The following is a 26,768-nucleotide window of genomic DNA, read 5'->3' on the forward strand; positions in this document are numbered from 1 at the left end:
TGTTCATGCTGATGTCGGCCGGCCAAAAGTAAGCATGGAGAGTGGATAGTTGGTCAGTAGAGAGGATGGCATTCCTGGGTTTGCTGGAAATGGCCCAGGCCCAGTTATTTCTGTGCTCACCAAAATGCTCAGAGCCAATTTCTCAAGCAGGCTTTGGGCGGTCCACGTCACATGGCTCACTGTAATTCATCAAAGAAAGAAAATAGAAATATGTTTCCTGAAAACGCCTGGTGTTAGAAATGAATGATTTGCCAGTAATTTCGTCTGCCTGCCTTTCTCGGCTGCAGGAAGACACAAACGGGCCAAACATTTGAACAGTCTCCAGCAGCACAACGGCGGCCCAGCCACACCTGCAGATAATTCATTCCCCAGCATAAAAGTTTACCAAACAGACGATTACCTGTCAGATCAACTGGGGCTGACGTAAGGTCCACAAGGAAACAGTTGATCGTATCTCTGGTAGCGCCATGTTTGCAGCCTGACGACAGTACAGTGTGAATCTCATTGACGCGGTTGGGACGAGCATGTTACGGGAAGAGTGTAAAAGTGGCAGGTTCCTACGGCATCACTGATGGAAGCCCAGAGCGAAGAGGTGGAATTCATGTCCCCTCTGGGGGCCGTCCGCAGTTACGAGGCGATGAGCTTTCTCTCACTTCTTTAGGGGATCGTGAAGTCCTTGCTCAATGGGGAGGCGATGAATAATGCCTCCATCCCACTAAGCCCTATGCACATAGGGCAGCATTTCACAAGTGTAGCCCCAAGAACGTGGTCCACTAAAGGCAAGGTGGCCAGACATACGCAGGTCAGGGTCCTGGAGGCCATCACTTCTCTCAAGCGAGGTCATCAGCTTTGCGACCCTGCCCCGAAGGTCTGCATTGCTCTGGGAAGGATGCAGGAGACAGAAGGTAGAGGAGAGAGTCAGGCTTCCCTTGCAGAAGCTACTCAGAGACTATGTCACCGACCAGCAAGGCTGCCAGGATGGGGAAAGGCAGGCATAGGCTGTAGGGAAAGGAGAAGAGGGGAGGGGGGTCCCGTTTCTGCTCCTGGGAGAGGAGATTTGTGCAAGCTGCTAACCTCAGAGCGAACATCAAATCCTCTGAGCTCAAAGCACCTGTTGAAAACCAAACACCGGGAAACTCGAGACGTTGCTCCATGTACAGCCCTTTGTGTTGGCATTCGGTGTTAGTAACTGAGAGAATTAACAGATACGATGTGAAATATGAAGATGCTTAACAGGATCTAATCTTTCCCACACTCTCTGTCCTTTCTTCCTGATGCAGCTGTCCCTGACCCAGAGTGACATCAGCCACATTGGCTCCATGAGAGTGGAGGGCATTGTCCACCCAACCACGGCCGAAATTGACCTCAAGGAAGACATAGGTAAGGTCCCCAGACTTTGGTAGAGGCGCCGCAGTACAGCCCACTGTTCGGGCAAGCTCTTCGGAGGTTGGCCCTTGTCCGCTGGCTGTCCCCTGCTTCGGGTGCTTACCTTTATATGTAGCTGAACAGCATTACCAGAGAGTAACTAATTTTGTTTTAAATCTGCATATATTTTTGAAATTTTCATTGAAATGTTAGATAAAAACAGATCATTAGTGCACAGCTTGGTGAATTTTTCTTAAAGTGAATACATCTTTACAACCGGCACCTTGATCATGAAGCAGAACCTTACCAGCACCTCAGAAGTCCCCTTCTCCCCACTCCCAGTCACCATTCCCTCCAAGGTGACCACTATCTTGTCTTCTAACAGCACAGATGGCGTCATCTGTTCTTGGAGTCTTTATAAATGAAATCATGCAGTGCGTCTTCTTTTGTGTCTGCCTCCTTTTGCTCAACTTTGTATTTGTGAAGTTCACTCATGTTGTTGAGTATGGTTGTAGTCCGTTCATTTTTCTTTGCTGTATAGTATTCCACTGTAGGGATATATATATATCCCAATTTGTTGATCCATTCTACCATTGATGGCATTCAGGTGGTTTTTGGTTTAGATAATAACGAGTAATACTGGTACAAACATTGTTGTACATGTTTTGGGTTAAATTCTACATATATTTTAAGCTTAAACATTGAGAAAACCATCGATAAAAAGGAAATGGGCACCTAGGAAAAGTTCATTGTCTTAAGGCAGGAGATGTTACCAGGCTAGGTAGAAGAGCCTGGGAAGGGAAGCTAGGAAGGGCACGAGAAATAATAGCATACTCAATGGTCACCATCTCAGCCCTGGCCGGTGTGGCCCAGTTGGTTGGGTGTCATTCCTTGCATCAAAAGGTTGCCAGCTCGATTCCCAGTCAGGACACATGCCCAGGTTGTGGGCTCAATCCCCAGTAGGTGGCCGTCCAATCAAAGCATTGAATTAAATGAACACAACAGGTACTGAGCCCAGAGAACAGAACACTGGAGCCTCAATTTAAAATAATAATAATAATAATCTTCAGGATTCCTGTCAGGAGACACATTATGGTCAGGTCACCCCCTAAGAAGGTCCTTGAAGAGTCTGTTAGAATCTAAGTCCCGATGGACTGAAGCCAGACCCCTGCCACAGGTGACCACTGGCAAACCAGGATTTCAGTTGCAAAGTTTTATTCCGACTTTCCAAGTACGGTTGGTTGGTTTTCTCTGGCCTCGTGAAAGTGTGTCTGACAGTGTGATTGGCGGCAGTGAAAGAACAGCCACAGTGGCTCCCCTTGTTGTCCTCACAGGGAAGGCCTTGGAGAAGGCGGGGGGCAAAGAGTTCCTGGAGACGGTGAAGGAGCTGCGCAAGTCCCAGGGCCCCTTGGAAGTGGCCGAAGGTGAGTGTGGACTGGGCACGTTCCCGGCACAGCCTCGCCCCTCCCTCTCAGCGTCACAGGCTTCCCGCACGCTCAGTTTGCAAAGAAACGTGTGCCGTGCCTAATCAGAAAGTTGCTTTTTTTAAAAATATATATTTTATTGATTCTTCACAGAGAGGAAGGGAGAGGGACAGAGAGCCAGAAACATCGATGAGAGAGAAACATCGACCAGCAGCCTCCTGCACACCTCCCACTGGGGATGTGCCCACAACCGAGGCACATGCTCTTGGCCGGAATCGAACCCGGGACCCTTCAGTCCGCAGGCCGAGGCTCTATCCACTGAGCCAAACCGGCTAGGGCAGAAAGTTACTTTTTAATTTGAACAGTGGATCATGTTATGTCCTTCGGGGGCTATAACGTACAGTGGGGCCTTGACTTACGAGTGCCCCGACTAACGAGTTTTTCGAGATACGAGCCGTCTCTCGGCCGATTTTTTGCTTTGAGTTGCGAGCTAAAATTCGGGTTACGAGCCAGCTTCAGATACCCCACCGCTAGCTGGCACAGCGAACGTCACAGTGAACGCCACAGCATCAGCCCAGCATCACGTGTCTCGTTCACTTTATGATTTGACATACGAGTAATCTGAGTTACAAGCTCCATCACGGAACGAATTAAACTCGTAAGTCAAGGCCCCACTGTATCTGGATAGTTCAAGTCAGGGTGCTTCAGGTCACCCAAAAATGGTCCGGAGTTACTGGGTAACTTTCAGTCATTCTCCTCCCTCGGCCCCTGGTGACCATCAGTCTCCTCTGTCTGTGGATTTGCCTGTCCTGGACATGTCATATAAATGGAGTCATACAATATGGAACATTTGTGTCTGGCTTCTTTCACAAATAATTTCTTCGAGGCTCATCATATTATAGCATGTATCGGAACTTCATTCCTTTTTTATGGCTGAATAATACTCCATTTTGCTTATCCATTCATCATTTGGGTGGTTTCCACCTTTAGCTATTGTGAATAGAGCTGCTATAAACATTTGTGCGCAAGTTTTTGTTTGACACCTGTTTTCAAGACTATTGGGTAATTTCTGATGGATGTGTTCAACTTCAGATCTGTGTGTCCCCACCCACACGCCCCCCCATGGCCATCCAGTCAGTGCCAGGTGCTGCCCTGATGCCAGGGCCCCAAAGGCAATACATCTCCCTCCTGCCCACAAGCACCGAACAGCCTAGGAGGCAAGACAGGCTCAGTAGTGGGGCACAGAGAGACGGGAGCAGGACTGCAGAGCCCACCCTCTGCTTGGGGGAGAAGTGGAATCTCCATGAGGGTATAAGACCCACTTGAGGGCAGGGACGTCATGGCTATAAGGGCGTTGTGTGTGAGAAGGCTCGGGTCATGAGCCAGCAGGGAGCAGCAGATAGAAGGAGACCCGGTATGGACGAGAGGGGCGCCTTTGACCATTGAAGCAAGGGACTTATGATCAGATTACTAGTAGATGCTGGAGAAGTAATGGGTCTTCCAGTCTAGAAAGAGTGTGAGTCCACCCTGTAGAGTCTGCACATACCATTCCCCATTCATATAGCAATGATAGCATTTTTTTAAAAAATTTTAAGACGGAGCCACACTGAAATATAGGACAAACATGCATGTGGGCAGGGGTAGGAGCGCTGCCTGGGGCAGCAGCAGGGCAGGGCTAAGCTGCGGGTGGGCTCCAGGTCTGCAATATGCTGAACCATCAGGAGGTGGCTCTTAGGTGGTGATGAGAACAGAGTCACCTCCTCCGTGGAGGGAACCAAAGCCAGACTCAGTGCTGAAAGCAACGCCCGTGGCCTTTCGCTCAGACCACCAGCAGGGCCTGGCTTGTGTGAAAGCTGTTTCCTAGGGGAGCCGATGGGAGCAGGGAGCCTCTCGCCCAGGCCACATGCCCACTGGCTCAGTGCGTGGACCTACCACACCCCTGCCCGGTCATGAGACAGAGCCCTGAATTGGCCACAAAGACTGAATCTGAGCTGGGGGTCTAGGGAAGGCACCCAGCAGACTGCTTGTCAGGGTGGGAAAGAGGAAACAGCTGCTCTGCATAGAATGAGAGGCTCCATCTTGCGTCTGAAGTTCCAGAGGCAGAAGATAGAGGGTAGAGAAGCCGTGTTTTAAAAGATCGTTGCTGTACGATTTCCAGAATGAAACCCTGGGTCCTCAGGTTGAAAATATTGAGGATAGCCCTAGTCCGTGTGGCTCAGTGGATAGAACATCGGCCTGCAGACCAAAGTGTCCCAGGTTCAATTCCAGTCAAGGGCACGTACCCTGGTTGCAGGCTCCTCCCCGGCCAGGGCCCTGGTCGGGGCACATGCCGGAGGCAACCAATCAATGAGTTTCTCTCACATCACTATTTATTTCTGTCTTTCCCACTCTCTCTAAAAATCAATGGAAACATATTCTCGGATGAGGATTAAAAATAAATAAATAAATAGACACGCCGTGTGAAGGCCCGCTCCCTGCAGGCTCCTCGGAGACGATCAGGAAGACAAACGCTGTGGGGGAGTGGAGGGCCAGGTGCGTGGCCCGACTTACGGAGGATCCGGTCACGAGCACAAGCCGCACCAGACCTGCTGAGTGGGGATCTCAGGGTGGGGATGGACACGTCTGTTGGTCAGTCTAAAAGCCATTGTATTGGTTTCTTGTCGCTGCTATAAAAAAATTACCACAAGCCCCAGCCGGTGTGGCTCAGAAGATAAGAGCATTGGCCTGCGGACCAAAGGGTCCCAGGTTCGATTCCCGTCAAGGGCACATGCCCGGGTTGCGGGCTCCATCCCCAGTGGGGGGCCTGCAGGAGGCAGCCAACCCATGATTCTCTCTCATCATTGATGTTTCTCTCCGTCTCCCCTTTCCTCTCTGAAATAAAAAATATATTTTTAAAAAGTACCACACATTTCGTGGCTTCAAACAACACAGACGTTTTCTCTCTGAGCTCTGGAGGTCAGAGGTCCACAGGCTCCTGCACCCAGGTGCTAGCAGTGCTGGTTCCTGCTCAGAGGAACCAGCCTCTTCCAGTCCTGGCTGCCACGTCCCTGGCTCCTGGACGCAGCTCTCCCCTCTCTGCTTTATCTTCTCCTCCCGTGACCTTCCTGCTCCCTCTTCAGAGGACTGTGTTCCCACCTCAGCGTCCCTCCCTGACTCCCACCGCAAAGCCCCTTATGCCACGCGGGTAACAGGCACAGCCTCCAGGGATCCGGATGTGCACATCCGGGAGGCCACGCCGCAGCCTCCCACCGCCCCAGGGATGACTGATGTGCACCTTCGGGCAGGACCCCGGGGAATAGGTAGCCTCACCCGGTGACGAGTTGGCAGGGCACAGGCAGGTCACGTGGTGCCACGTCAGCTTTAAAGGAAGCTTGTGCCGCTGTCAGAGCGATTCCGGCCCAGCTCCCGCGCTGTGACCCTGCAGTCCCCTTCGGAGGCACAGGAGTTTGTCCAGTCGCCTTCTCTGTCGCCTCCTTGTCCCCACACACCTCACAGGTATATGTGGGGCTCGGCCTGACCCCCTGGCTTAAGGTGAAGACCAGGGACTAACCTGCAGCGTTTCTCTCCCGCGTCCCAGCTGCCGTCAGCCAATCCAGCGGACTCGCGGCCAAGTTTGTCATCCACTGTCACATCCCTCAGTGGGGCTCGGACAAGTGTGAAGAGCAGCTTGAAGAGACCATCAAGAACTGCCTGTCGGCAGCCGAGGACAAGAAGCTAAAGTCTGTGGCCTTCCCACCCTTCCCCAGTGGCAGGTAGGAGGGGCTTCTCGGGGCGGGTGGGTGGGCACGGGCGGGGAGGTTCTGAGTCCAGCCTTCTCCCTGGGAGCCAGTGCTCTCTCTCCACTGACACATCCACTCTGGCCACTGCAGACATGACCAGAGGCTGCCAGCCTCCATCCTTCAGAACACTCGGAGAGAGGAGCTTTGGGGAGAAGCGAGAGGCAGAAAACACCAGGCTTTGAAGGCCTTGCTACTCACGGGGATCCTGTGCTGCTTGGGGGGGGGGGGGGGGGGGCGGGGGGAGGAGGGCGGAAGGAAGGCCAGGAGGCCAAGGCGGTGACATGCACACCCAGAGAAATGAAAAGCTCTCACCTCGGGTTTGTTTTGGGGGTTAGCAGAGGGGAGGTCCCGTTTCTGTACGTCACTGCTGCTGAAATGACATTCGCACATCTCTGTGTGTTGATGAGAGGAACATTAAGTGCATGAAAAGGAACTATGAACACACGCTTTTGAGCATCTCTTTTTGCCCTTTAATAAACAGTCTACGACGTAAACTGGTTTTGAGGGAGCTAATGAAACCTTTAGGTGCTGTTTTGAAGACCAGGTGTTTGAAATGCTGAATTGGTAGTGTTTTCAAAGCCAAGCTTGACTGAAGTCGGGCTACGTATTCAAGCCCAGGGCACCGCTCGCCGGTCTGCCCTATGATCTTGGCTAAAACCCCTGTGCCCGAGTCAGTGTGGCACCTGTGAGGTGATGATATGGGCCCCCTGCTTCCCCACACACACCCCGGCTGTCGCTCTGACTGGCATCAAAGGAGATGGGGCGAGGACCAGCCTGCCCGTGGTTAGGCCCCGTGCGATGGCAGTCAGGGCCCGGGGCCAAGATAAGAAGGGCCCGCTTTGCCCCCGCCCCGGGCTGTCACTCCAGGGTCCCAGGGACCAACGTGACAGCGGCTCTTCCTTTCCTCCGGCGCAGAAACTGCTTCCCCAAACAGACGGCCGCTCAGGTGACCCTCAAAGCCATCTCGGCCCACTTCGACGACTCGAGCGCGTCCTCGCTGAAGAACGTGTACTTCCTGCTCTTTGACAGCGAGAGCATCGGCATCTACGTGCAGGAGATGGCCAAGCTCGACACCAAGTAGCCCCGCGGCTGCGCTTGCCAACAGGAGCTGCCGGAGGATCGGTCACAGGAGCAGGTTTTATTTTTCACACGGAGCGAGGAAGGGAGCGTTGGGCGGCTGGAGGGAAGTGGGGGGCAGAGGCTGCGGGAGCAGGTCCCGCCCACGGAAGGAGCCGCTGCGTGTTATATTCTCGTTACAAAGAGCCTCAGTCCTAAACACCAGGTCTCCACGAGGGGTTCTTTCCATGTGTTTTCTTCCTGTTGTTTTAGAACTTTTTGGAAAAAACAGACTTCATTTTAGATTTATAGCATTGACTTTTACACACACCGAGAAAATCCTTTCAAAACTCTTGTCTTCTGTTTCTCCTTTTGCAAGGGAGGAGGGCGCGCAAGGGGCCCGGGCTCTGCTCAGGGGCTCTGTGCTCCGTGATGGAGGAGGAAATTAGAAAGGCATCTCACTGGTGCTTTATCTTTCTTAGTGCCCCCGCCCCGCCCCATATCTGTAACTACTCCTCAAAAGGATTTACTTCAGGCTTTTTTCTGTTTTGTTTTGTTTTTTAAAGAAAAAGAAAATGAAAGGAAAAAAAAAATAAAAGATTCAGTGTCTTTCTTACAACATATTCTTTTATTGCAACATTTTCCTGTTTGGAAAACTGTCCCTATGGGTGTGGGCACGTCTAGAATGCTATAAGCAGAACGAGGCCTGTCTCCAGCGGGCTCTGACTCCGCCACGCTAGCTAGGTAGGCCCCCGGCCAGACAGCACGGAACGGCCTGCTTCTCGGGCATCGGTCCTGCTTCCAGAAGGGGGGCCTCACTGGCCTTGGTCCATAGGAACTCAGCCCTGGGCGATGCCCCAATGGGGAAGCCATGCTTGGGGGAGAGGCACATGTCTCATCAGCCCAGGCCGCAGCCCAGACGGGGTGGAGTGGGAGCCCCCGTGAGGCTGGTGTCCAAGGACTCTGGCCAATATCCAGGGGCCACATCAAAGGGAAGCAGGGAAGGGCCGGCTGGGCAGGGCCAGAACCTGAGTTTATTCGGATGAACTGATCATCCACGTCTGCTGTGGTGTGAACTTGCGGGGTCCAAAATAGGCTCCTCCAGACTGACGTTCTCTCCCAAGCAGAGGAGTCAGTATAGCCTTAACATAGCTGCTGGCAGGCATCCTCACTACAGGGCCGGTCTCCAGGTCAGTGACAGTCGGGTTGGCCAAGAGACCAGAAGCACAAAACCACAGAGGAGTGTTTTCACTTGTAAATTTGCCCTGACAGCAGCCTGGAAGCACGCAGGGCTCGTCTGCTCCCTGGATGTTCACCGATGGGGACCCACCCAAAGGTCACGTAGCTCGGCTGCCCCCCCCCCCCCCCCTTAAACACCTCCAGCAGCTGGCAGGCCAGGTCTCGGTCTTAACTTCCCTGAGCTCCGTAAAAACTCACTGTTAGCATGGACTAACCAACGGGGAAATTTTTATCTCTTTCTTCTTAAATATAACCTATGATATGTAATCATAGTATATATGGTATAAAAATTGAAATATAGAAAGTTTCGTTAAGATTAAAGACTGTAGGGACTAACAGTTTAAAATCAGCCTCCTACTGACAACTGGAGTATTGTAGGATGTGTGGGCTTCCCCACCCTCTGAATGACGGGCAAGACTGGGGTGCAGACCCCCTTCCTTAGCTGGTCTCACTTGGCAGGTCCTCCTTCCTGCCCTGCAGACAGGAACCCAGCCCTCAGGAGACCCAGCGCCCGCACATGCACACACATCCAAGGGGAGCCTGTTATGCAGAAGGCTGGCTTTGCACTCCCAGGACCCAGTGAAGCATTCATTCAGCCTTGCCAAACCCAGAAAGAATCCTCTAGGGGGTGTCTTTTTAATCTCTCCTCTCTCTCTCTCTCTCTCTCTCTCTCTCTCTCTCTCTCTCTCTCTCTCTCTCTCTCTCTCCTCCTCTGTTTTTCTCTCTCTCTCCTCTCCAGTTTTGCTTTTCTGTAAGTTGTGTTTCTGGTGAGTACATCAGTGGCATCTTACTCCAGAAAGAGTGCCCTTTGACAGCTGTCAGGTGGGTACCACTTGTCAGGCAATCCGTTCCCAGGTGTCGGTGGTACCTCGTCTCCCGCCCAGCCTCCTCCTCAGGGTGGAGACTGCCGCATGGTTTTCCAGCTCGTGGACACGAACAGGTCCCGGCTCTTGGCCAGCCGAACCATGAAGCGCCCCACATAGAAGCCGCTGATCTGGCCCACACCGTCATTTCTCCCCATGGCCAAGAGGAACGTCAGCGCACCTGTGGGGCAGAAGCACAAGATAGAGTTCTGCTCACCATCTGTGGCGGGCAATGCCCAGATTTATTAATTACAAATTATTAAAGCGTTCTAGGGAGTGTTTCTGTCTCCGGCTTTAAAAGTTTGTCCTAGCCCTGGCCGTTGGCGTTGGACGTCGTCCTGTGCACCGAAAGGTTGCCGGTTCAATTCCTGGTCAGGGTACTTGCTGGGCTTTCGGGCTCAGTGCCTGGTAGGGTGAGTGCAGGAGGCAGCCAATCGATGTTTTGCTCTCACATTGATGTTTCTTTCTCTCTCTCCCTCTCCCATAATTAATAAAAAAAATTTTTTTAAAAAGTTGGTACTAGTAGTCATTTATCTCAAAAACTTTCACCATGTCTAACCCCTACTCTCTTAAAACTGTGAAGCAAAAGTTGCCCTAGCCGGTTTTGCTCAGTGGATAGAGCGTGGGCCTGTGGACTGAAGGGTCCCAGGTTTGATTCCAGTCAAGGACACATGCCTGGGTTGCAGGCTCGATCCCCAGTAGGGGGCGTGCAGGAGGCAGCCAATCAATGATTCTCTCTCATCGTTGATGTTTCTATCTCTCCCTCCCCCTTCCTCTCTGAAATCAATAAAAAAATTTTTTTTAAAAAACTGTGAAGCCCATGGGACTCCCTCACCTGGTTTATAGGCCTTGAAGGGCCTCTGTTTCATGGAGTTGACGATATTGGCCACGGCGATGTTAGCATGGAGGCCAGCATGATAGGCCATCTTGGGCTCCTTCACGTCGGCACAGTCGCCGATGGCGTAGATGTGGCTGTAGCCCTCCACCTGGAGGTACTCGTTCACCTTCAGGGCACCATTGCTGGCCAGTCCACTATCTGCCAGGCGAAACCAACAGGAAACCAAAACCCTAAGCTGCCATGTTAAGTGGCCCCCAGAGCACAGAGAAGAGGAGCTCTGGTGCCGGTCAAGCCACCACAAGAGGCACAATCTCCGGAGGCAAGCCGCCCACCCAGTTTATTTCCACTTGAAGCGCCCCAGCCCCCCCCTCCCCCCCGAACTCCTCCTGCAGAGGCAAGGGTACCACTCCAGGGTGGGAACTGGTCAGAAAGACAGCAAGGGTCATTCTCTGTGCTGTGCGTGACTCTGTACGTTACCACGGTTAACACAGTGCTTACGTTCACAACTTGGCCGAGTCCTGAACTTTCTTTTTAACGTGGATCAGATTTTTAAAATAAATACAGGGCTTTAATAAATGATAAACTTTTCATTTTAAGGGACTTAAAAGCTTATCTTTGAAGTATATCATTAGGACAATTAGGTGTTCAGTTTTGGGCTCTCTGTCCATTAACCCTCAGTTCCACCCACATGCCTGGCCTGGACTAGCTTCCTTCCTCTGGGATTGGATAAGTCTTTCCTGCAGGCACAGAGGGGGAGCTCCGCGGGCAGGAATGGGACTCGGGCATACATGCGGGGAACCTGAGGACACAGCAACATGGGGCCTGACCAGGAGCCCCTGAGTCTCCATTCACACATGGAGGCAGGAGGCCACCTGCTCCATGTTTCCGTCAGCCCGATGGTCCAACATTGAGCTTTAAGGACACGAAGCCACAATATTGCCCCCACTCCCCAAATGGTCATCCCAGCTCAAGTGGCCAAACATCTGGGTCAGGGTTTGGGGAGAGCAGCACACCTGTGAAGAGAGAAAGGCCTGACCCCAGGATTTCCTCTGCATCCGAGATCCAAGGACAGGAACAGAAAGCAGATCTTTTCGGCTCTCTGAAACCCGTTCTCAACTCTTGCTGCTTGGGGGCGGGCCCCAATTTTGGAAGAGTCTCGTCACCTTGCACATCTTGGGCTGTGGTCGGCAAACTGCGGCTTGGCAAACCGCAGCTCGCGAGCCACATGCAGCTCTTTGGCCCCTTGAGTGTGGCTCTTCCACAAAATACCAACTTCTGCGCATGGGCCACTAAGTTTCAATCGCACTGTACATGTGCGCCCACACGTGGTCTTTTGTGGAAGAGCCACACTCAAGGGGGCAAAGAGCCGCATGTGGCTTGCAAGCCGCAGTTTGCCAACCACGGGGCTAAGTCATCATTATCACAGCTGAGGAAAGGACAACAAGAGTGAACCTGAACTTAAATTTAAAGTTTGATGTCACCATTCAGAAGAGACAAAAGGGCTGCTGGGATGGAGGGGAAAGGTAGGGGGTGCCGATTCCTGGAGGAAAGGCCTGAGGGGCCTTGGACGCTGGGCAGCGAGGAGGCAACCTGAGCAGTGGACAGTGGCTCTGCCACCTGCTTACCAAATGCACGGTGGTAGGCAAAGCTGTTGATCTTGATACCGTTGCAGACAATCACCAGGTTGGTGGCCACCTCAGTGCCTTTGTCCGTCTGTACACTGATGCACTCGCGATACTCATTGAAAGGCAACTCCGCCATGTTGCTCACCCGCTCACCTGTCAAGGGAGGTCTGTGACCGGGAGGCTGGCAGAGGGTGGACTAGGCTGGTCCACGCCAAAGCTGACCCGGGGGAGTCTGGAGACCCCTGAAGGCCCCAGGAAAGGACTGGATGCTGTGGCCCAAGTAGGCAATGATTCCACTCCCCCTCCCCGCCCTGCTCCTCTCCCAGTCCGCCTGCTACCCCCATAAGCACAATCTGGACACCAGGCCCCAGGGATACGATGGGAGGAAAGTTCCAAGAAGCAATTTGAGGCTGAGTTTCCCAAGTTCTGGGAAAAGCTATTTGTGGAAGATCTCCAACATGCCACCCCAACTGTGAGCTATGCCACCCTGCTCAGGCAGCACAGGCCCTCCAGACACCCCGGCAACGGTGAGCCACTGCCTGAAAGTAGAGGTGATCACAGTACTGCAGAGCCAGGAGCAAGGAGGCAGCCAGCCTGGGGTTTCATAGAGCAGACACCCCCTCCCTGAAGAAAACAAAGAGGCTGGGCCCCACGAATTGTGGAGGACACCCCTGGGGTTAGAGCCCCACTCGCTAGCTGCTGGGCGGTTCTCTTCCCTCTTGCTCTGGACAAAAGCCACACTCCTCACCACCCTCAAGACACAAACCAAAAAACCTATTCTCTCTACCAGAGAGACATCATAATTCAGGTCAAATCCTTTAGATGATTTTTTAAAAATCATTCAACAAATAGGTACCATCTGCCCTTTGTCCAAACCAATAGCCAGGACAGTGCTGGTCCATGACATGAAATCCTGTAAGTACGAGGGCCTCTGCCCTGCCGAGGGCAGACACAACCTCCAGCTGGACATCAGGGCTCAAATGGGCTTTGATACTCCACCCCAGGACTCAGAGACTGTGGCCACCCTCTAGCCGGGGGCAGTGACCAAGCCTCGAGCCCAATCTCCCCGGGCCAGGGGGCGGGCAGGGCCAGGGGAACGGCACATACTCAGCAGCAGCTGCACGCCTTTCTGGAGCAGGATCTCCTTCGCCTCCTGCCGGACACAGGGCAGGAGCTCCTTGTCAGCCAGGGCCATTTGGGAGTGAATAAGAGTGACCTGGGGACAAACGACCATAGGACAGAGGAGCCACTGAGCCTCCTGCACACAATAAGAGGCTTCAAAACACCCAGTCTGCCTTCCCCTCCTCCTCCCCTACCTCAGGTCACAGGTTTGGGAACTGGGGCCCAAGTGAAGCAATTTGCCCAACACTGGAACCAGCTCACGGCAAGCTGGGCTGGAGCCCACGTTCCCCGGTCCAGGACTCTCAGAATGGGCCAGCACGCCACAACCACACGGAGCGCCAAGTGGAAAATCATTTCGAACATCCTTGGGCACTTACGGTCATACAGTCTATATACAAGCCATTGACATTGTACCTGTACGTCAACCTGACATTTCCATTAAAGCTGGTTCTAAAACTTCCTGCCATGCGGGTCAGCACAGGGACGCGAGAGGCAGCCTGGAATGGTGTTCAAAGCCTGGACTTTGGAATCAGAATGCCTAGGTTGAAATCCCATCTTGGATACTCACTCGGACACTGCCTGACAATTCGGTAAGACCGATCGCAGTCCCATTCATAGAAATGTCATGATGGGGGCAGGGGTGAGGGTTGAGGGGGTCAATGGGGAAAAAAACCCAAAGGGGATATCTGTAATACGTTCGACAATAAAGATAAATTTAAGCCCTAGCCGATTTGGCTCAGTGGATAGAGCGTTGGCCTACGGTCTGAAGGTCCCCGGGTTAGATTCCAGTCAAGGGCACGTGCCCGGGTTTCAGGCTCCATCTCCAGTACGGAATGTGCAGGAGGCAGCAGATTAGTGATTCTCTCTCATCATTGATGTTTCTATCTCTCTCTCTCTCTCTCCCTTTCTCTCTGAAATCAATAAAAAATATATATATATCTTTTATAAAGATAAATTTTAAAAAAGAAATGTAATGACGAAACGAGCATGTGTATATAAAGCACATATTACTCTTATGTGTCTACTGATCATAAACATACGGAAGTTTCCCTGAGTTACTTCCTACTTCAGACCGGTCTTTACCCCATAAATCAAAATTAATGAACTTTTACATCAATTATTCATAATAATTTCCAACAATTTGTCAGAGAACAACTGTATAATTAAATTAGCCCATATTGATCTCACTTTTCAAAACCAACGTGCCTTTCCCTCGGGAACGAGACGCAGCCACGGGCTCCATGCGGCTCTCAGCTGATCTGGCATCAGCTGCAAGCGTGCTCTTGCCTCCGTAATTACCAATCATCGCTCGGCCCTCAGCTGAGCCTTTGCAGCTGCCTGGATGTGTGTTTTCTCTCCAGGGTGCCAGCCAGATGCTCTATCCCTCCATCATTCAAAGGGAACAGGGCCGGCCAGTCCTTAGTGAGGGACTGCACCGCAGGCTCCCCCATGGGGCTGTCCAGGGCAAGGGCTACCGTCTCTTAAAGACCAAAAAAAACAACTAAGGGTGCTTTTGACCAAGCTAGTTGTCAGCAAAATCAGGCAATCAAAGTCTACGTTCAGGTCACAGAGCTGGGACATTGAGGGGACACAGGCGTTAATGTTCTGTAAGGGGTCTCCCCTGGCCTTGATTCTCCCGGTGGGACCAGAAGGCAGGACCCCGCACTGAACTAGGACACATCCTGGCTGTCCAGAAAAAATTCCGTCAGAAAGGCACTTCAGGGGGTCCCTCAGTGCAGAGAGCAGGAGATGGGAAACACGGGCTCCCACTGTGTGTTGGGGCTCCGCCTCCCAGGCCTTGAGCGAATTCCTGATTTTCCTTCGACAACACAGAAAGAAGCCGGCCACGGAGAGCTCAGAGCCAAGGCTGCCTGCCCACCTCTTTCTCGGGGTACTCGGTTTTAATCTCCGCTGCCATCTCCACTCCAGCAGAGCCTCCGCCCACCACCACGATGGACTGTGAGCACTGGACCTGGAGCAGAAGCAAATGTACAAACACCCTCAAGTTCACCCTGCCTCAAGGGGCAGCACTGGGGCGGGGGGCGGGGGGGAGAGGTCCTTGCCAAAAGAGTAGAGAACTCTTTCCAAATGTGAGGTCTAACACTTGCTGGGTGTCTCCCTGCATTTTCTCATCTGATTCTCACAACAGCCCCAAGAGGCAGGTATCATGCTGCCTGCCCGCCCTTCAGATGACCATGGCCCGGGTCTGTCTGAGCTCAAAGCCGGGCTCCTAACGTCTACACTAGTGTCTTTCCTCCCGGCTTCTCAGAAGCTGTGCAGAGAGGGAAGACCTGGCCGAGTATGCAGCAACACTCACCTTGAGAGCCTCCTCATCACTTCCAAGGGGACAGAGCCACCCACCGGCTCTCGGGACTGCTGTGAGAGCTGGCTGCGGGCATGGGTCCAAGCCTGCTCTATGCATCACAGGCCTGTGCAACCAGGAGCCGAGAGAGCGGAGCTGGGTCCCCAATCGCTCCATGAGCAGGTCTGGGTGCTCATGTCCAGACATTGATGACAGATCCAAAGGTCTCCTCCCAGGAGTCTCTCGAATAACTCTCCCTGCAGCCACTGTCACAGCCCTGAACACCTCCTCAGGGTCTCCCTGCTGTGCCCCCCAAGTTGTTCTGCTCTCCAGGGGCCACCCAGTCTGCACTCACTGCCCTGCCCGGGGCCAGGGGCGCTCACCTGCTTCACCATGTTCTCGTAGGCCTGAATGGCCTCCTGCTGGCTGAAAACCTGGTTCAGCTTGCCGGGGAAGAACCCAGTGCTGCCCGTGGCCAGGATAAGATGCGAGAAGGGCAGTGCCTGTGAGGGGCAAGGAAAAGAAAGGTGGGGGCAGGCCTGGGCTCTTCATCCAACCCCAGGCCCACGGGTACTGAGCCCTCTGAGGCAGCCCTCCTTGGAGGGGAGCAAAACCATCACATGGTTAAGCTGAGGGGTGGTGCTAGAACCCAGCAGAACCTAAAGAAGCAGACTTGCCTCCTGCCAGAGCCCACAGCATGGAAATGAGAGGGCTGAGCTCCCCACAGTGGGGGCAGGTAAGCTGGAAACAGGAAACTACATGTGGGGAATAAGCAGGATTCCAGCGTCCATGTGGAATTAGTTTAGACTCTCCTAGGTATTTTAGAAGAAATTGCCCCCTGCACCCCCAAAACAAAGGAAAGGGGGGAGGGAGGAGATCCTGCTTGGAGCCTAAATAGATCAAGTTGACAAAACCAGTGCTGCTCTGATGGGAGGAGGACGGGGGTCTGTGTTCCCATGGACCCCCATGGACCCTCATGGACCCTCCAGGGCTCTGAACAGTCTGGCCCAAAACCACAGAACAAGGCGACTCTCAGCAACCTTTCCAACCGAGAGATTCCCGGCCCTAAAATTAATGCAAGTGGGACTGATTCACACAAAATCGAAGACTCATTGAGGACAGAAATGGTGTCCCCTTTATCTAATTCCCCTTTAGCTTTGGATAGAGTAGAGGGCAAGGCTAGAGGTGGCCCTCAACATGACGACTGGGCTGGTGGAGCTCACATGACTGCGGGTGTATCCCAGACGCCGAGCTACCACCCGGGCTGAGCATCTTCCTGGCTGTGGGATCCCGGGCGAGCCACTTATCCCCACGTGACAGGAGGCTACACCACCTCCCCGAGTCATGGCGGGCATCACAGGAGACCGTGTAAAGCTTAGGACAGTGCCCGGGGCACAGGAAAGGCTCAGGAAATGTCTGCCCCCACACGCATGGCTGCTGTCGTCAGGCCTCTGCTTATGAGGAAGCGCTCTCAGCACCAGGCAGGGCTGGGGGCCAGAGGCCTCTCTCCCGCCGTGAGGCCTGCCAGGCAGACCTGCCAGGTCTCCCACCAGCAGCCGTCAGCCCTGCTCACCTCGCCATCCTCCAGCAGCACCGTCTGATTCTTCAGATCGATCTCAACCACCACGCCCTGCCGGAAGCTATTCTTGAAGCTCTTCGAGTAGGAGATGAATGTCTTTTTGGCAAACCCTGCAGAGCGGACAGAGGAGGTCACAGTGTAAAACTGGGCTGCCCACAGGAGACAGAATAACCCAGAACCTCTCCTGAACTGCATACCAACAGGGGTGCCCCTGACCAAACATCTGGGCCAGTGTTATACCCAGGGTATCCACCCACCCCCAAAGTGCCAGCTGGGCCCCGGGGCCTCAGGGAAGCTCAAGCTCTTACTCTAGGGCCTTGATGGTAGCTGCTTAAGGCCAATGACCTTTAGATTCTCCAGAATTTGTCTAGTGGTTGAACAGAGGTACCTTGCCCTAAGTGGAGAAAACCACCCCCAGACCCACAGCGTGATAAGACCAAGAAAGCCCCGGAAAGGAGCCCGTTACCGCTCTCCACGGAGGCCCGCAGGGCGGCCACATTGTGGTGGAAGGAGTCCTTCATGTCCACCAGCGTGAAGGAGATGTTCAGCGCCTGCAACTGGCCGGCGGCCGTGATCCCGCCAAAGCCCCCGCCGACGATCACCACATGCACACCTCTCGCTTCCATGGAGACCTGGGACCCCATCTCGAGCCGCCACTGCAGGGACAGAAGGAGAGACCACCTGGGAGTCAGGGGCAGCTCAAGGCTGGGAGGGCAGGGGTCAGCCCACAGCAAGAAGGGCCTCAAATGCCAAGACGTGACCTTTTTAATTTATGTCATCATTAAGATTTTAATTGTAAAATCTGAATTCCAGAGGCACAGGGGTATCATTGTTCCATCCCATCGCCCAACCACCCAGTTCCATTCTCCACTGCATCCACGTTACCAAGTTGATATGAATCCTTCAGAGGTGTTCTGTGTACCTACAATCGTAATTGTTTCTGCACACATTAAACTATCCTGCAGTTTCCCCACTCAATATGTTTGCTCACTCGTCAACGTAACTTAAATGAGCTCCTGCTCTTTGATGTGCCCTGTGCCGTTGCTCCTGGGGCCAGAAACAGACAGACAGATGTGGCCCCTGCCCTTGTAAAGGAAGGGCTCACAAACCGCAGGGCCAGGAGGAGGATGCAGACCTGGGAAGCTGGTCAGGTGCACATTTCTATGGTGGGCACACCTGTGGGGACCTGCAAGCACGGGCCACATCAAAGGAACGAAATAAAATTCATAAGCCCCAAGCTAAGCAATCACTCTGACCAGATTCTGCCCATTCACAGGCCACCAGCTTGAGCCCCAGGTCTAAGGAGATGAATGGGCAGGTTTTGACCATCAACCTGCAAAATAGGATGCGGTGTGACTGAGGCCGTGACAGTGGGGCGGGGAGGAGAGGCCTGCAGCGGGAGGTCATTCCCCGAGCATTCTGGGACAGTGGATGTCCACCAGGACTGCTGGGCAGCCTCCCCAGGAGACATGGGGCAAGGAGAGACGTCTGCTGTGAGAAGAAACAGTGCTGGTTAAAGACTGCGAAGGAATGCCCGCCGGTAAGAAGGACGGTAGGCAGCAGTGCTGATGGTGTGGGCTCCAGTGAGGGGGAGGGAGGAGCGAGCACCTGCTTGATGCCAGGGACAGTGTCTGCAGAGGGTGGAGGGCCAGGACTACAGGCCACCTGTGCCCCAGGCCCACACTCACACCTGGGCTGGTGCAGCCCAGCAAACCTTGGTTGAGCTCCTGAGGAGCTAAAATTCAAAAACCCTTAGCCCAGAGCATGGCACTGGAGGACGTCTGAGGCAGAGGACAGCCTTGGGCTGAGTCAGCACAGAGGGAGAAGGAAGAGGTGGCGAAGCTTGCCTGGGTGCCCCCAGCCAACCCGAGAAGCAATCTACCAGGCTCACCCTCCAAAGAGCCCGGGTCACCTGGCGCATCCCAGAGTCTGTCCCTTTTGAGGGCTGAGAAGCTGGCCTGGGGCTGCAGTCAGAGGCCTTACCCCAGTCCACCTTAACCCCAGAGAAGGCTGCTCATGGTGCAGGGCTCCGGGCTCTCCAGTGTGGGAGCCCAGCTACCTGGGGAGCGATCTTGACTGAAGCTAGCGCCTGAGAGCAGTGAGGGCTGTTGGGAGATGCTGGCTAGAGGCGACAGGCAGTCACACCTCCTCCTGGCCTGTGCCGGGCTCTAAGGAGAGGCAGAAATAAAGCAGGCTGCCAGGAGAGACAGTAAAGGATGGCGAAGCTGGCATGCACAGAAAGCAGCGAGAGGCCCAACAGCGGCTGCAGGCATCAGGGATGGAGGTTCACAGTGGGGGCGGCAGGGGGTGGCAAGGAAGGAGGAAGTGGACTTGGGTCAACCTTGAAGGGCAAGCAGTGTGCTGCCCAAAGGCTTGATGGGGAAGCGTGTTCCAGCCAGCCTGGGCCCTCTCGGGCAGCACCCCAGGAGCTGGAAGACTACCCCACTGTCCTGCATCCTGTGTGGCCTGGGCACAACCCCTCCCTCCCTGGCCTCCATTTACCCCCTGTCATGTGAGGGGGCATCCTAAGATGTCCTTGCACACATAGGTTTCTAAAACATGGGGCCCCCAAAATGGTCCACACTTATAGGGGCAGCTTATGGTTGGAGCACCAGGCACTGTTCTTGTTGGTATTCAAATGTCCACTGCCTAATTTCTCCCCTGGAGGAGGAAGAACCTGGTAAGGTTGGGAGTACCTGATGAAGGAGGGAGAACCTGGTAGGGGAGGAATAAGCTAGTGGGGCAGGGAGAATCTGATGGGGGAGGGAGAACCTGGTGGAGGAGGGAGAACCTGGTGGGGGAAGGAGAACCTGGTGGGGGAGGGAGAACCTGGTGGGGGAGGGAGAACCTGGTGGGGGAGGGAGAACCTGGTGGGGGAGAGAGAACCTGACGGGGGAGGGAGAACCTGGTGGGAGAAGGAGAACCTGGTAAGGGAGGGAGAACTTGGTGGGGGAGGGAGAACCTGATGGGGAGGGAGAACCTGGTAAGGTTGGGAGTACCTGATGAAGGAAGGAGAACCTGGTAGGGAAGGAATAAGCTAGTGGGGCAGGGAGAATCTGATGGGGGAGGGAGAAGCTGGAGGAGGGAGAAGCTGGTGGGGGAGGGAGTAGCTGATGGAGGAGGGAGAACAGTTTGGGGAGGAGGAACCTGATGGGGAAGAGAACCTGGTGGGGGATGGAGAACAGGTTGGGGGAGGAGGAACCTGATGGGGAAGAGAACCTGGTGGGAAAGGGGGAATCTGGTGGGGAAGGTAGATCTGACAGAGAAGATTAGAAGGGATTTAACTGTTTCTCACTGCCTAAATGGTCCCCAACTCATTGAGGCTTGTGCATTCTACCCATTTACAGATGAGGAAAGAGCCCTCAGCAGGGCTGGGACCAGGATGAGTCCCCAGCAGGCAGTGCCACCTTCACTGCTCCAGGCCCTCAGAAAGGTCGTCCTGAGTGTTCATCGGGCGGAATCTGCCAACTGGGCCAGAAGGAGCATGTCTCCTGGGAGCCAAAACCGAAGAGGGCCCAGGGCCCAGCCCGAGGCCAGGAGTAAACACCAGAGCTGAGCAGAGGCTGGGAATGAGGCAGGCGATGGAAGGAGTATGTTTCACCTCCCGCTTCAGCACGGCCCCCTGTGCCAACCTGCCTTTGGGGCCAGCAGCCGGCAAGGTCAGGGAAACCCCCAGAGCCCTGCTCCCAAGCTGGCTGGGCACAGGCCCAGAGAGGCTGCACAGCTGGTTAGGGAGAGGGGTCCACCATGGGTCGGGTCACACTGGGCCACCTAGGGAAGCTCAAGGAGAGACTTAGAAAACACCTGGGACCTTCTCTGCAGAGGACATAGTTTGGGCCAAGAGGTCCGGTGGCAGAAAGGGAGGCTGAAGATGAGCTCGGGGAACAAGGTGGGTGGCCAGGAGGGCAGGTGACAGGGGCCAGCACACACAGGGTGCCTGTCACACCTACATGCTCACCAGTTCTAACCACCAGGCCTGCCCTGGGCCCTTCCCGGGGAGGAGAGTAAGCCCAGCGACCCCAGTGCAGGCCTGAGGGGCAGTAAACTGGCCCAGGATCAACAGGCTTCCCCAAAGGGCAAACGCTGGCCCACCCAACCAGGCAGACCCTCAGTGAAGGCAAACTGCTTCTCTGGAGTTCCAGCGTCTGGGGCCTGAGGGCTCCCCCACCACGAGGGGCTGGACGAGGAGAAGAGGAGGCCCTGAAGCCCCTCCTGGAATCTCTTCTCTCTCCTCCACTGACCCCTGACACTCTCACTGGGGGAATGGTGGGCTGGCGGCTCTCCAGCTGATTCCACCCTTCCTCCTCAGCGGCCTCCCTTACCCAACACTCTTGCACACCCGTGTCTTCCTTGGCCAATTCTTTTTTTTTTTTAATCCTCACTGGAGGATGTTTACTGATTTTAGAGAGAGGAAGGGAGAGAGAAAGAAACATTGATGTGAGAGAAACATTGATCAGTTGCTTCCCATACATGGCCCGACCAAGGATTGAACCCACAACCTAGGTATGTATCCTAACCGGAAATCAAACCTGGAAACTTTCAGTGTATAGGACGATGCTCCAACCAACTCAGCCACCCAGCCAGGGCCCAGTGCCAGTTCTTGCTTGGCCCCTGAGGACAGCTCCCCTACACTCGACCACGATCCACTTTGCCAGATACCTAAACCATGTACTTAAGCCACAGAGCTGCTTCCCAGCCACACACCCTACCTATCGGTGCTCAAAAAGCACATGTAGCCCTGGCCAATGTGGCTCCGTGGTTAGAGCATCAGCCCGTGCACCAAAGGCTCACAGGTTCGATTCCCCATCAAGGGCACGTACCGGGGTTGCAGGTTCGATCCCCAGCCCTGGTCAGGGTGTGAGAGGCAACCAATTGGTGTGTTTCTCTTCTCTTCTCTTTGTCTCTCTCTCTCTCTCTCTCTCTCTCTCTTCCACTCTTTCTTTTTTCCCCCTCCCTCCCTTCCACTCTCTCTAAAAATCAATGGAAAAAATATCCAGCCTCAATCAATGGGAGACCCCATCAATGAAGACTACAGGATACACTGTTATACTCCCATACAATGGAATATTCTGGAGCCATTCATTTTAGAGTGGACGCTTTTTACATGAAATGTTTGTCCATGATTTGTCCACACCCATACGATGTATAAGACCAAGAATAAATCTTAATGTAAATTATGGTCTTTGGGTGAATGTGTCAATGCGTGTTCATCCACTGTAACAAGTGTACCCCTCTGGCGGGGGGTGTTGATAATGGGGGAGGCTGTGCATGTGTGCGGACAGGGGACATATGAAAAGTCTTCTGTACCTTGCCCTCAATTTTGCTTTGAACTAAAACTACTCTACAAAAATAAAGTCCTTAAAAAACAAAGTTTGTTACCTGGCCAGTGTGGCTCAGTGGTTGAGTCAACCTATGAACCAGGAGGTCACTGCACAGTTTGATTCCCACTCAGGGCACATGCCCGGGTTGCGGGCGCAATCCCCAGTAGGGGGCGTGCAGGAGGCAACTGATCAATCATTCTCTCTCGTCATTGATGTGTCTATCTCTCTCCCTCTGCCTTCCTCTCTGAAATCAATAAAAATATACTAAAAAAACAAAAACAAAGTTTGTCCATGAAAAAGTCAGGTAATAGAACAGCCTAATCCCACTTATGGGCAATCAGACATGTGTACCTAGCTACATATATACACATACATGTAATAATGACAACAGCTAGCATTCATTGCATTTTTATCTGTATCTTTGCATTGAATAGTGTGAGTTTTTCTCTCTATTTTTGATAAAGTCAGGAACTTACCCAAGGTCAATCCTCACAGTCTGACAGACCTGAGCTCTAAAGCAAAGCGCTCACAGTGGTCCCAGATGACGTTTCTACTTTCTTCTTTGAGTTGTTTTTTTTGTATCGTTTGAATATTTTTGTTTTTTTAAATATATTTTATTGATTTTTTACAGAGAGGAAGGGAGAGGGATAGAGAGTTAGAAACATCGATGAGAGAGAAACATCGATCAGCTGCCTCCTGCACACCCCCCACTGGGGATATGCCCACAACCAAGGTACATGCCCTTGACCAGAATAGAGCCTGGGACCCTTCAGTCCGCAGGCCAACGCTCTATCCACTGAGCCAAACCGGTTAGGGCTTGTTTGAATATTTTTAAATGAGTGTGTCATTTTTACAGAAATAATAAAGCTTTAAAAACAGGGCAGACCTCCTACCAACTAATTTTTAAAATTGAGATATTAGTCATATAAAATTCACTATTTTGAAGTGTACAATTCAGTGGTTCCGAGTACACTCATAAAAGTGTACAACCATCACCACGATTTAATACCAGAACATTTTCAATGCCCCCCCCAAAAAAAAGGGGGGGAAAGGAAAGAAAAAACCCATCCATTAGCAGTCATTCCCCATTCCCTCCTCCTGCCGCCCCTGGGAGCCACCAATCTCCTGTCAGTCTCTACACATTAGCCCATTCCATACCTTTTGTCTGGTTTCTTTCACTTAGCATAATGTTTTCAAGATTCATCCAAGCTGTAGCATGCATCAGTATTTCATTCCTTTTCATGGCTGAGTAACATTGCATTGTATGGAGAAACATTTTGTTTATCCATCCGTCAGTTGATATACATTTGGGTTGTTTCCACCTTTTGGCTACTGTGAATAATGCTGCTATGAACATTCATACACAAGTTTTTCTGTGAACGTATGTTTTTAATTCTCTTGAGTATATACCTAGGAGTGAAATTGCTGGGGCCTATGGTAACTCTGTATTTAACTGTTTGAGGAACTGCAAAACCCACCATCTGATTCTGAACTGAACATCAAGCCAAAGGAGAGAGCACAGAGGGTCTTAACTCAATCTGCCAAGATTCAGGAAGGTTAGCTTAAGAGAAGGTCCAAGAGAACAAACCCTAATTGTCCAGGGACTCCTAAGGAAATTTACCTTTGCCCTTCCCCCAACACATACCCGCGCACGCGCACACACACACACACACACACACACCTGGTGTACACTGGAATTTTCTCAGTAAATCCTGTTTCTACCAACGATACCCAGCCTGACCCCCGGGGGAGTGGGGGAGGAGAGGTTAGTCTCTAATAATACAAACAGAGGCTTTGAGGAATCTACTGAAAAACAAGCCAGTTACATTTATGCCAACGTTGTAGAGCGGTCACGCCTCAGAACATACAGCAGGAACCACGTGGGTTCCAATCAACGCAAGGACATCGTCCAGGATCGCTTCACAGAGATTACAAATGAAACAAAGTCTGGAGTCCTCGGTGGCTATGCCCAGGGTAGATTTCTACAGCCACGGTTCCAGAGTGGCCATCCTATTTGAAAGGGCCTCTGGGTGTGACTCCAAGCACCACGAATGCCCCCTATCCACCGGGGGACAGGCTGAGAGTAGGCCTTCCACGGCCCATTCCCCAGGGAATGCATGCTAAATATAACCCCAAAAATACCACTTTCTGGAAGGGACTCAAAGTCTGACAAAGGAGCTATCCTTTCACGCCCCAGGAGAGGGCAGCTCTGGGCAGACAGGCTCATCCCAGTGTCCTACACACTCCCCTACCAGAACCGTGTACCTCCTCCTGGGAGCCAGTCGCCTTCCGGTTCCCGTAACACCCGTGGTCTGCTCACCTCCTGTGTCTGGATCCTCCTGGCTTTCTTATTTCACCACCAGCCAAACACCAGCCAGGCCCTGGCGCACACCAGCCCTGGTCAGCTCTACTGCTAAACTGCTGGGTGTCCCGAACACGGGCAGGCCCAGCTGCGAGCAGTCTCCCCCAGAAATGGAGGCCCTCCAGATTTGGGGTTACACACAGTGCTCTTAAAGGGCTTCTCTCTAGGTGCTGGCGTGAGGGTGGGTGGGGTCTGCGAGCTTAGGGCTTGCACGGGGGCATGCTGGGGCGCGCACACACACAGAGGAATCTGAGCAGGGCTCCTTGATAGTTTACACATTTACATATTTTACAAAGGCCTTGAACACAAGACACACGCCTGGGATGCCTGGTAAGCCCTCCCCAAACTATGTCTGCCCCCCAGCTCCGTGCCAGTCCTCCTGTGAGATCATCGGCTCCCCTCCCCACCCTCAGACACAGCCAGGGGTCAAAGGGTCGCTAGTTGGAGGGGACAGGCAGGGTGTGTTTAGGGGGTGGGGCTGGAAGGAAAGCGCGCACCGGCACCCACTACAAGCAGTTCCCCGGGAATTTGGGGCGTCCTGGGCTCCCCAGCCCCATCCGTAAGTTTGGAGCCCGCGGAAACCGGGCTTCGTGGAAAGGAGAGGTGGCCCTTCTCGTGTAACCCGGAGCCTGGGGCACTGAGCCCCCGGCATTTCCCTCTGGACCCGAGGCTTTCCTCCTTCCCTGTGACCCGGCTTCCAACCAGCGGCGACCCTGAGCCGGGAGGTGGGGGTTAGGGCTGAATGAGGGCACCCTTCTTACCTAGGAAGACTCGGCCGTCACTTCGGGGGCGGACGGGAAGGGGTCAATGCCCCTCCCCCTGCCGCGGGTACCGTAAACCTCCCTGTTTTGTTTTGGGGAAAGTGGGGGGTGCAGCCCTCGCGTCCCAGACGATCGCCCTCCTCCCAAGGCCACAACTCCGCGCACCGACCTCCGCCGCTGTCCGTCCGGTCTCCCAGGCCCCGGCGGGTCCCTGCTCGGGGTGTCTGCGGGGCCCTGCGGGCGCCGGGCAGCCCGAGAGCACGCCTCCCGCCTCGGCGGCGCGGCCGGTGCGAGTCGCCTGGGGCACCGCGGCCCCTCCCGGCCCATGTGACTCGGGGCGCCCTCTGGCCACGCCCCGGCCACGCCCCCGCGGTAGGATCTCTGCGGGCACTCCCCGCCCGCCTTCCCCCTCCCCCACGCCTCCCGCTAACGGGTGGGAACCCCTCCCTCACCCCGCACCGTGAAACTGACGGCCCCGAAGATCGACGTTGCCTGGCCCTGCGCGGGCACCTCGGACTCTGATCAAAGTTTGGCCCGAAGCTGCCGGACTTCAGAGCGCGGGCTCTCGGGCACCGGCTGTGCCGCCGGGGGCGGATGACCAACCTCCTGCCTTTACGCTTATAAGTCATAACCCGCAAACCCAGTGGAGCACCTCTGTATGCCTGGCCCTGTGCTAGGAGCTGGGAGATAAAATGGAGAACAAACTGGCCTGGTTTCTGCTCACCGTCCGATTGGGTGATAGTCTGGGGAAAGACAATATATTAAATATCTATCTATCGTTGAAGGAAGAAAAACGGGGGGCAAAGGAAGGGTGCTGAGGCCTTTCTGCAAGGATGAGAAAGAGTTAGTCCTGGGCAGAGAAGAGGCGAGTGTGCTCTGGGTGTGCAAATTGCTGACGGTGATACAGGCCGGAGGCCCTGGTGAAGACTGGCCGTCACCCCAAGGGCAGTGGGATTTGCCACTGCAGGGCTTTAAGCAGAAGAGTGACAGGACTGCGTCATGTTCTGTGGTGAAAGGATGGGGAAGTAGGAGGGCTGCTGAAAATGAGGGAACTGTTCCGGAAAAAAGAAAAAGAGCTTGGACTACGTAGGATATGTAAGGAAATGGACTGATGCGACAACCTGGCAGTCGG

At 53.7% G+C, this 26,768-nt stretch overlaps 2 protein-coding genes across 6 annotated transcripts in view; one reads left to right on the forward strand and one right to left on the reverse strand.

Moving 5' to 3' along the window:
* Positions 1–8,240, forward strand: part of LOC118670095 (core histone macro-H2A.2) — a 43,537-nt gene extending 35,297 nt beyond the window's left edge. The window contains exons 6-9 of one of the 2 annotated variants that reach the window (XM_036336962.1): positions 1,281–1,380; positions 2,700–2,789; positions 6,367–6,541; positions 7,484–8,240. In XM_036336962.1, coding sequence (XP_036192855.1) covers positions 1,281–1,380; positions 2,700–2,789; positions 6,367–6,541; positions 7,484–7,649 — 531 coding nt within the window. In that variant the 3' untranslated portion in view covers positions 7,650–8,240. The remainder of the gene's footprint in view (positions 1–1,280; positions 1,381–2,699; positions 2,790–6,366; positions 6,542–7,483) is intronic. The other variant, XM_036336963.1, reaches the window with a different exon arrangement.
* Positions 6,881–25,957, reverse strand: AIFM2 (apoptosis inducing factor mitochondria associated 2). Of its 4 annotated transcripts, XM_036336959.1 has the most exons (10): positions 25,806–25,957; positions 17,659–17,848; positions 17,187–17,302; positions 15,997–16,116; positions 15,191–15,283; positions 13,297–13,405; positions 12,190–12,342; positions 10,562–10,762; positions 9,732–9,907; positions 6,881–7,899 (listed from the first exon to the last, which is right to left on the reverse strand). In XM_036336959.1, the coding sequence occupies exons 2-9, from the start codon at positions 17,834–17,836 to the stop codon at positions 9,756–9,758; spliced, it is 1,122 nt and encodes a 373-aa protein (XP_036192852.1). In that variant the 5' UTR covers positions 17,837–17,848; positions 25,806–25,957; the 3' UTR covers positions 6,881–7,899; positions 9,732–9,755. The 4 variants fall into 4 exon arrangements, with proteins under 4 accessions (XP_036192852.1, XP_036192850.1, XP_036192851.1 ...); XM_036336957.1 differs by lacking the exon at positions 6,881–7,899 and having other exon boundaries at positions 8,234–9,907; XM_036336958.1 differs by lacking the exon at positions 6,881–7,899 and having other exon boundaries at positions 8,234–9,907; positions 25,637–25,957.
* Between the last annotated feature and the right edge of the window lie 811 nt (positions 25,958–26,768).

Source organism: Myotis myotis, unplaced genomic scaffold, assembly GCF_014108235.1.
Source record: "Myotis myotis isolate mMyoMyo1 unplaced genomic scaffold, mMyoMyo1.p scaffold_m19_p_15, whole genome shotgun sequence".
In the NCBI taxonomy this organism is placed as follows: Eukaryota; Metazoa; Chordata; class Mammalia; order Chiroptera; family Vespertilionidae; genus Myotis; species Myotis myotis.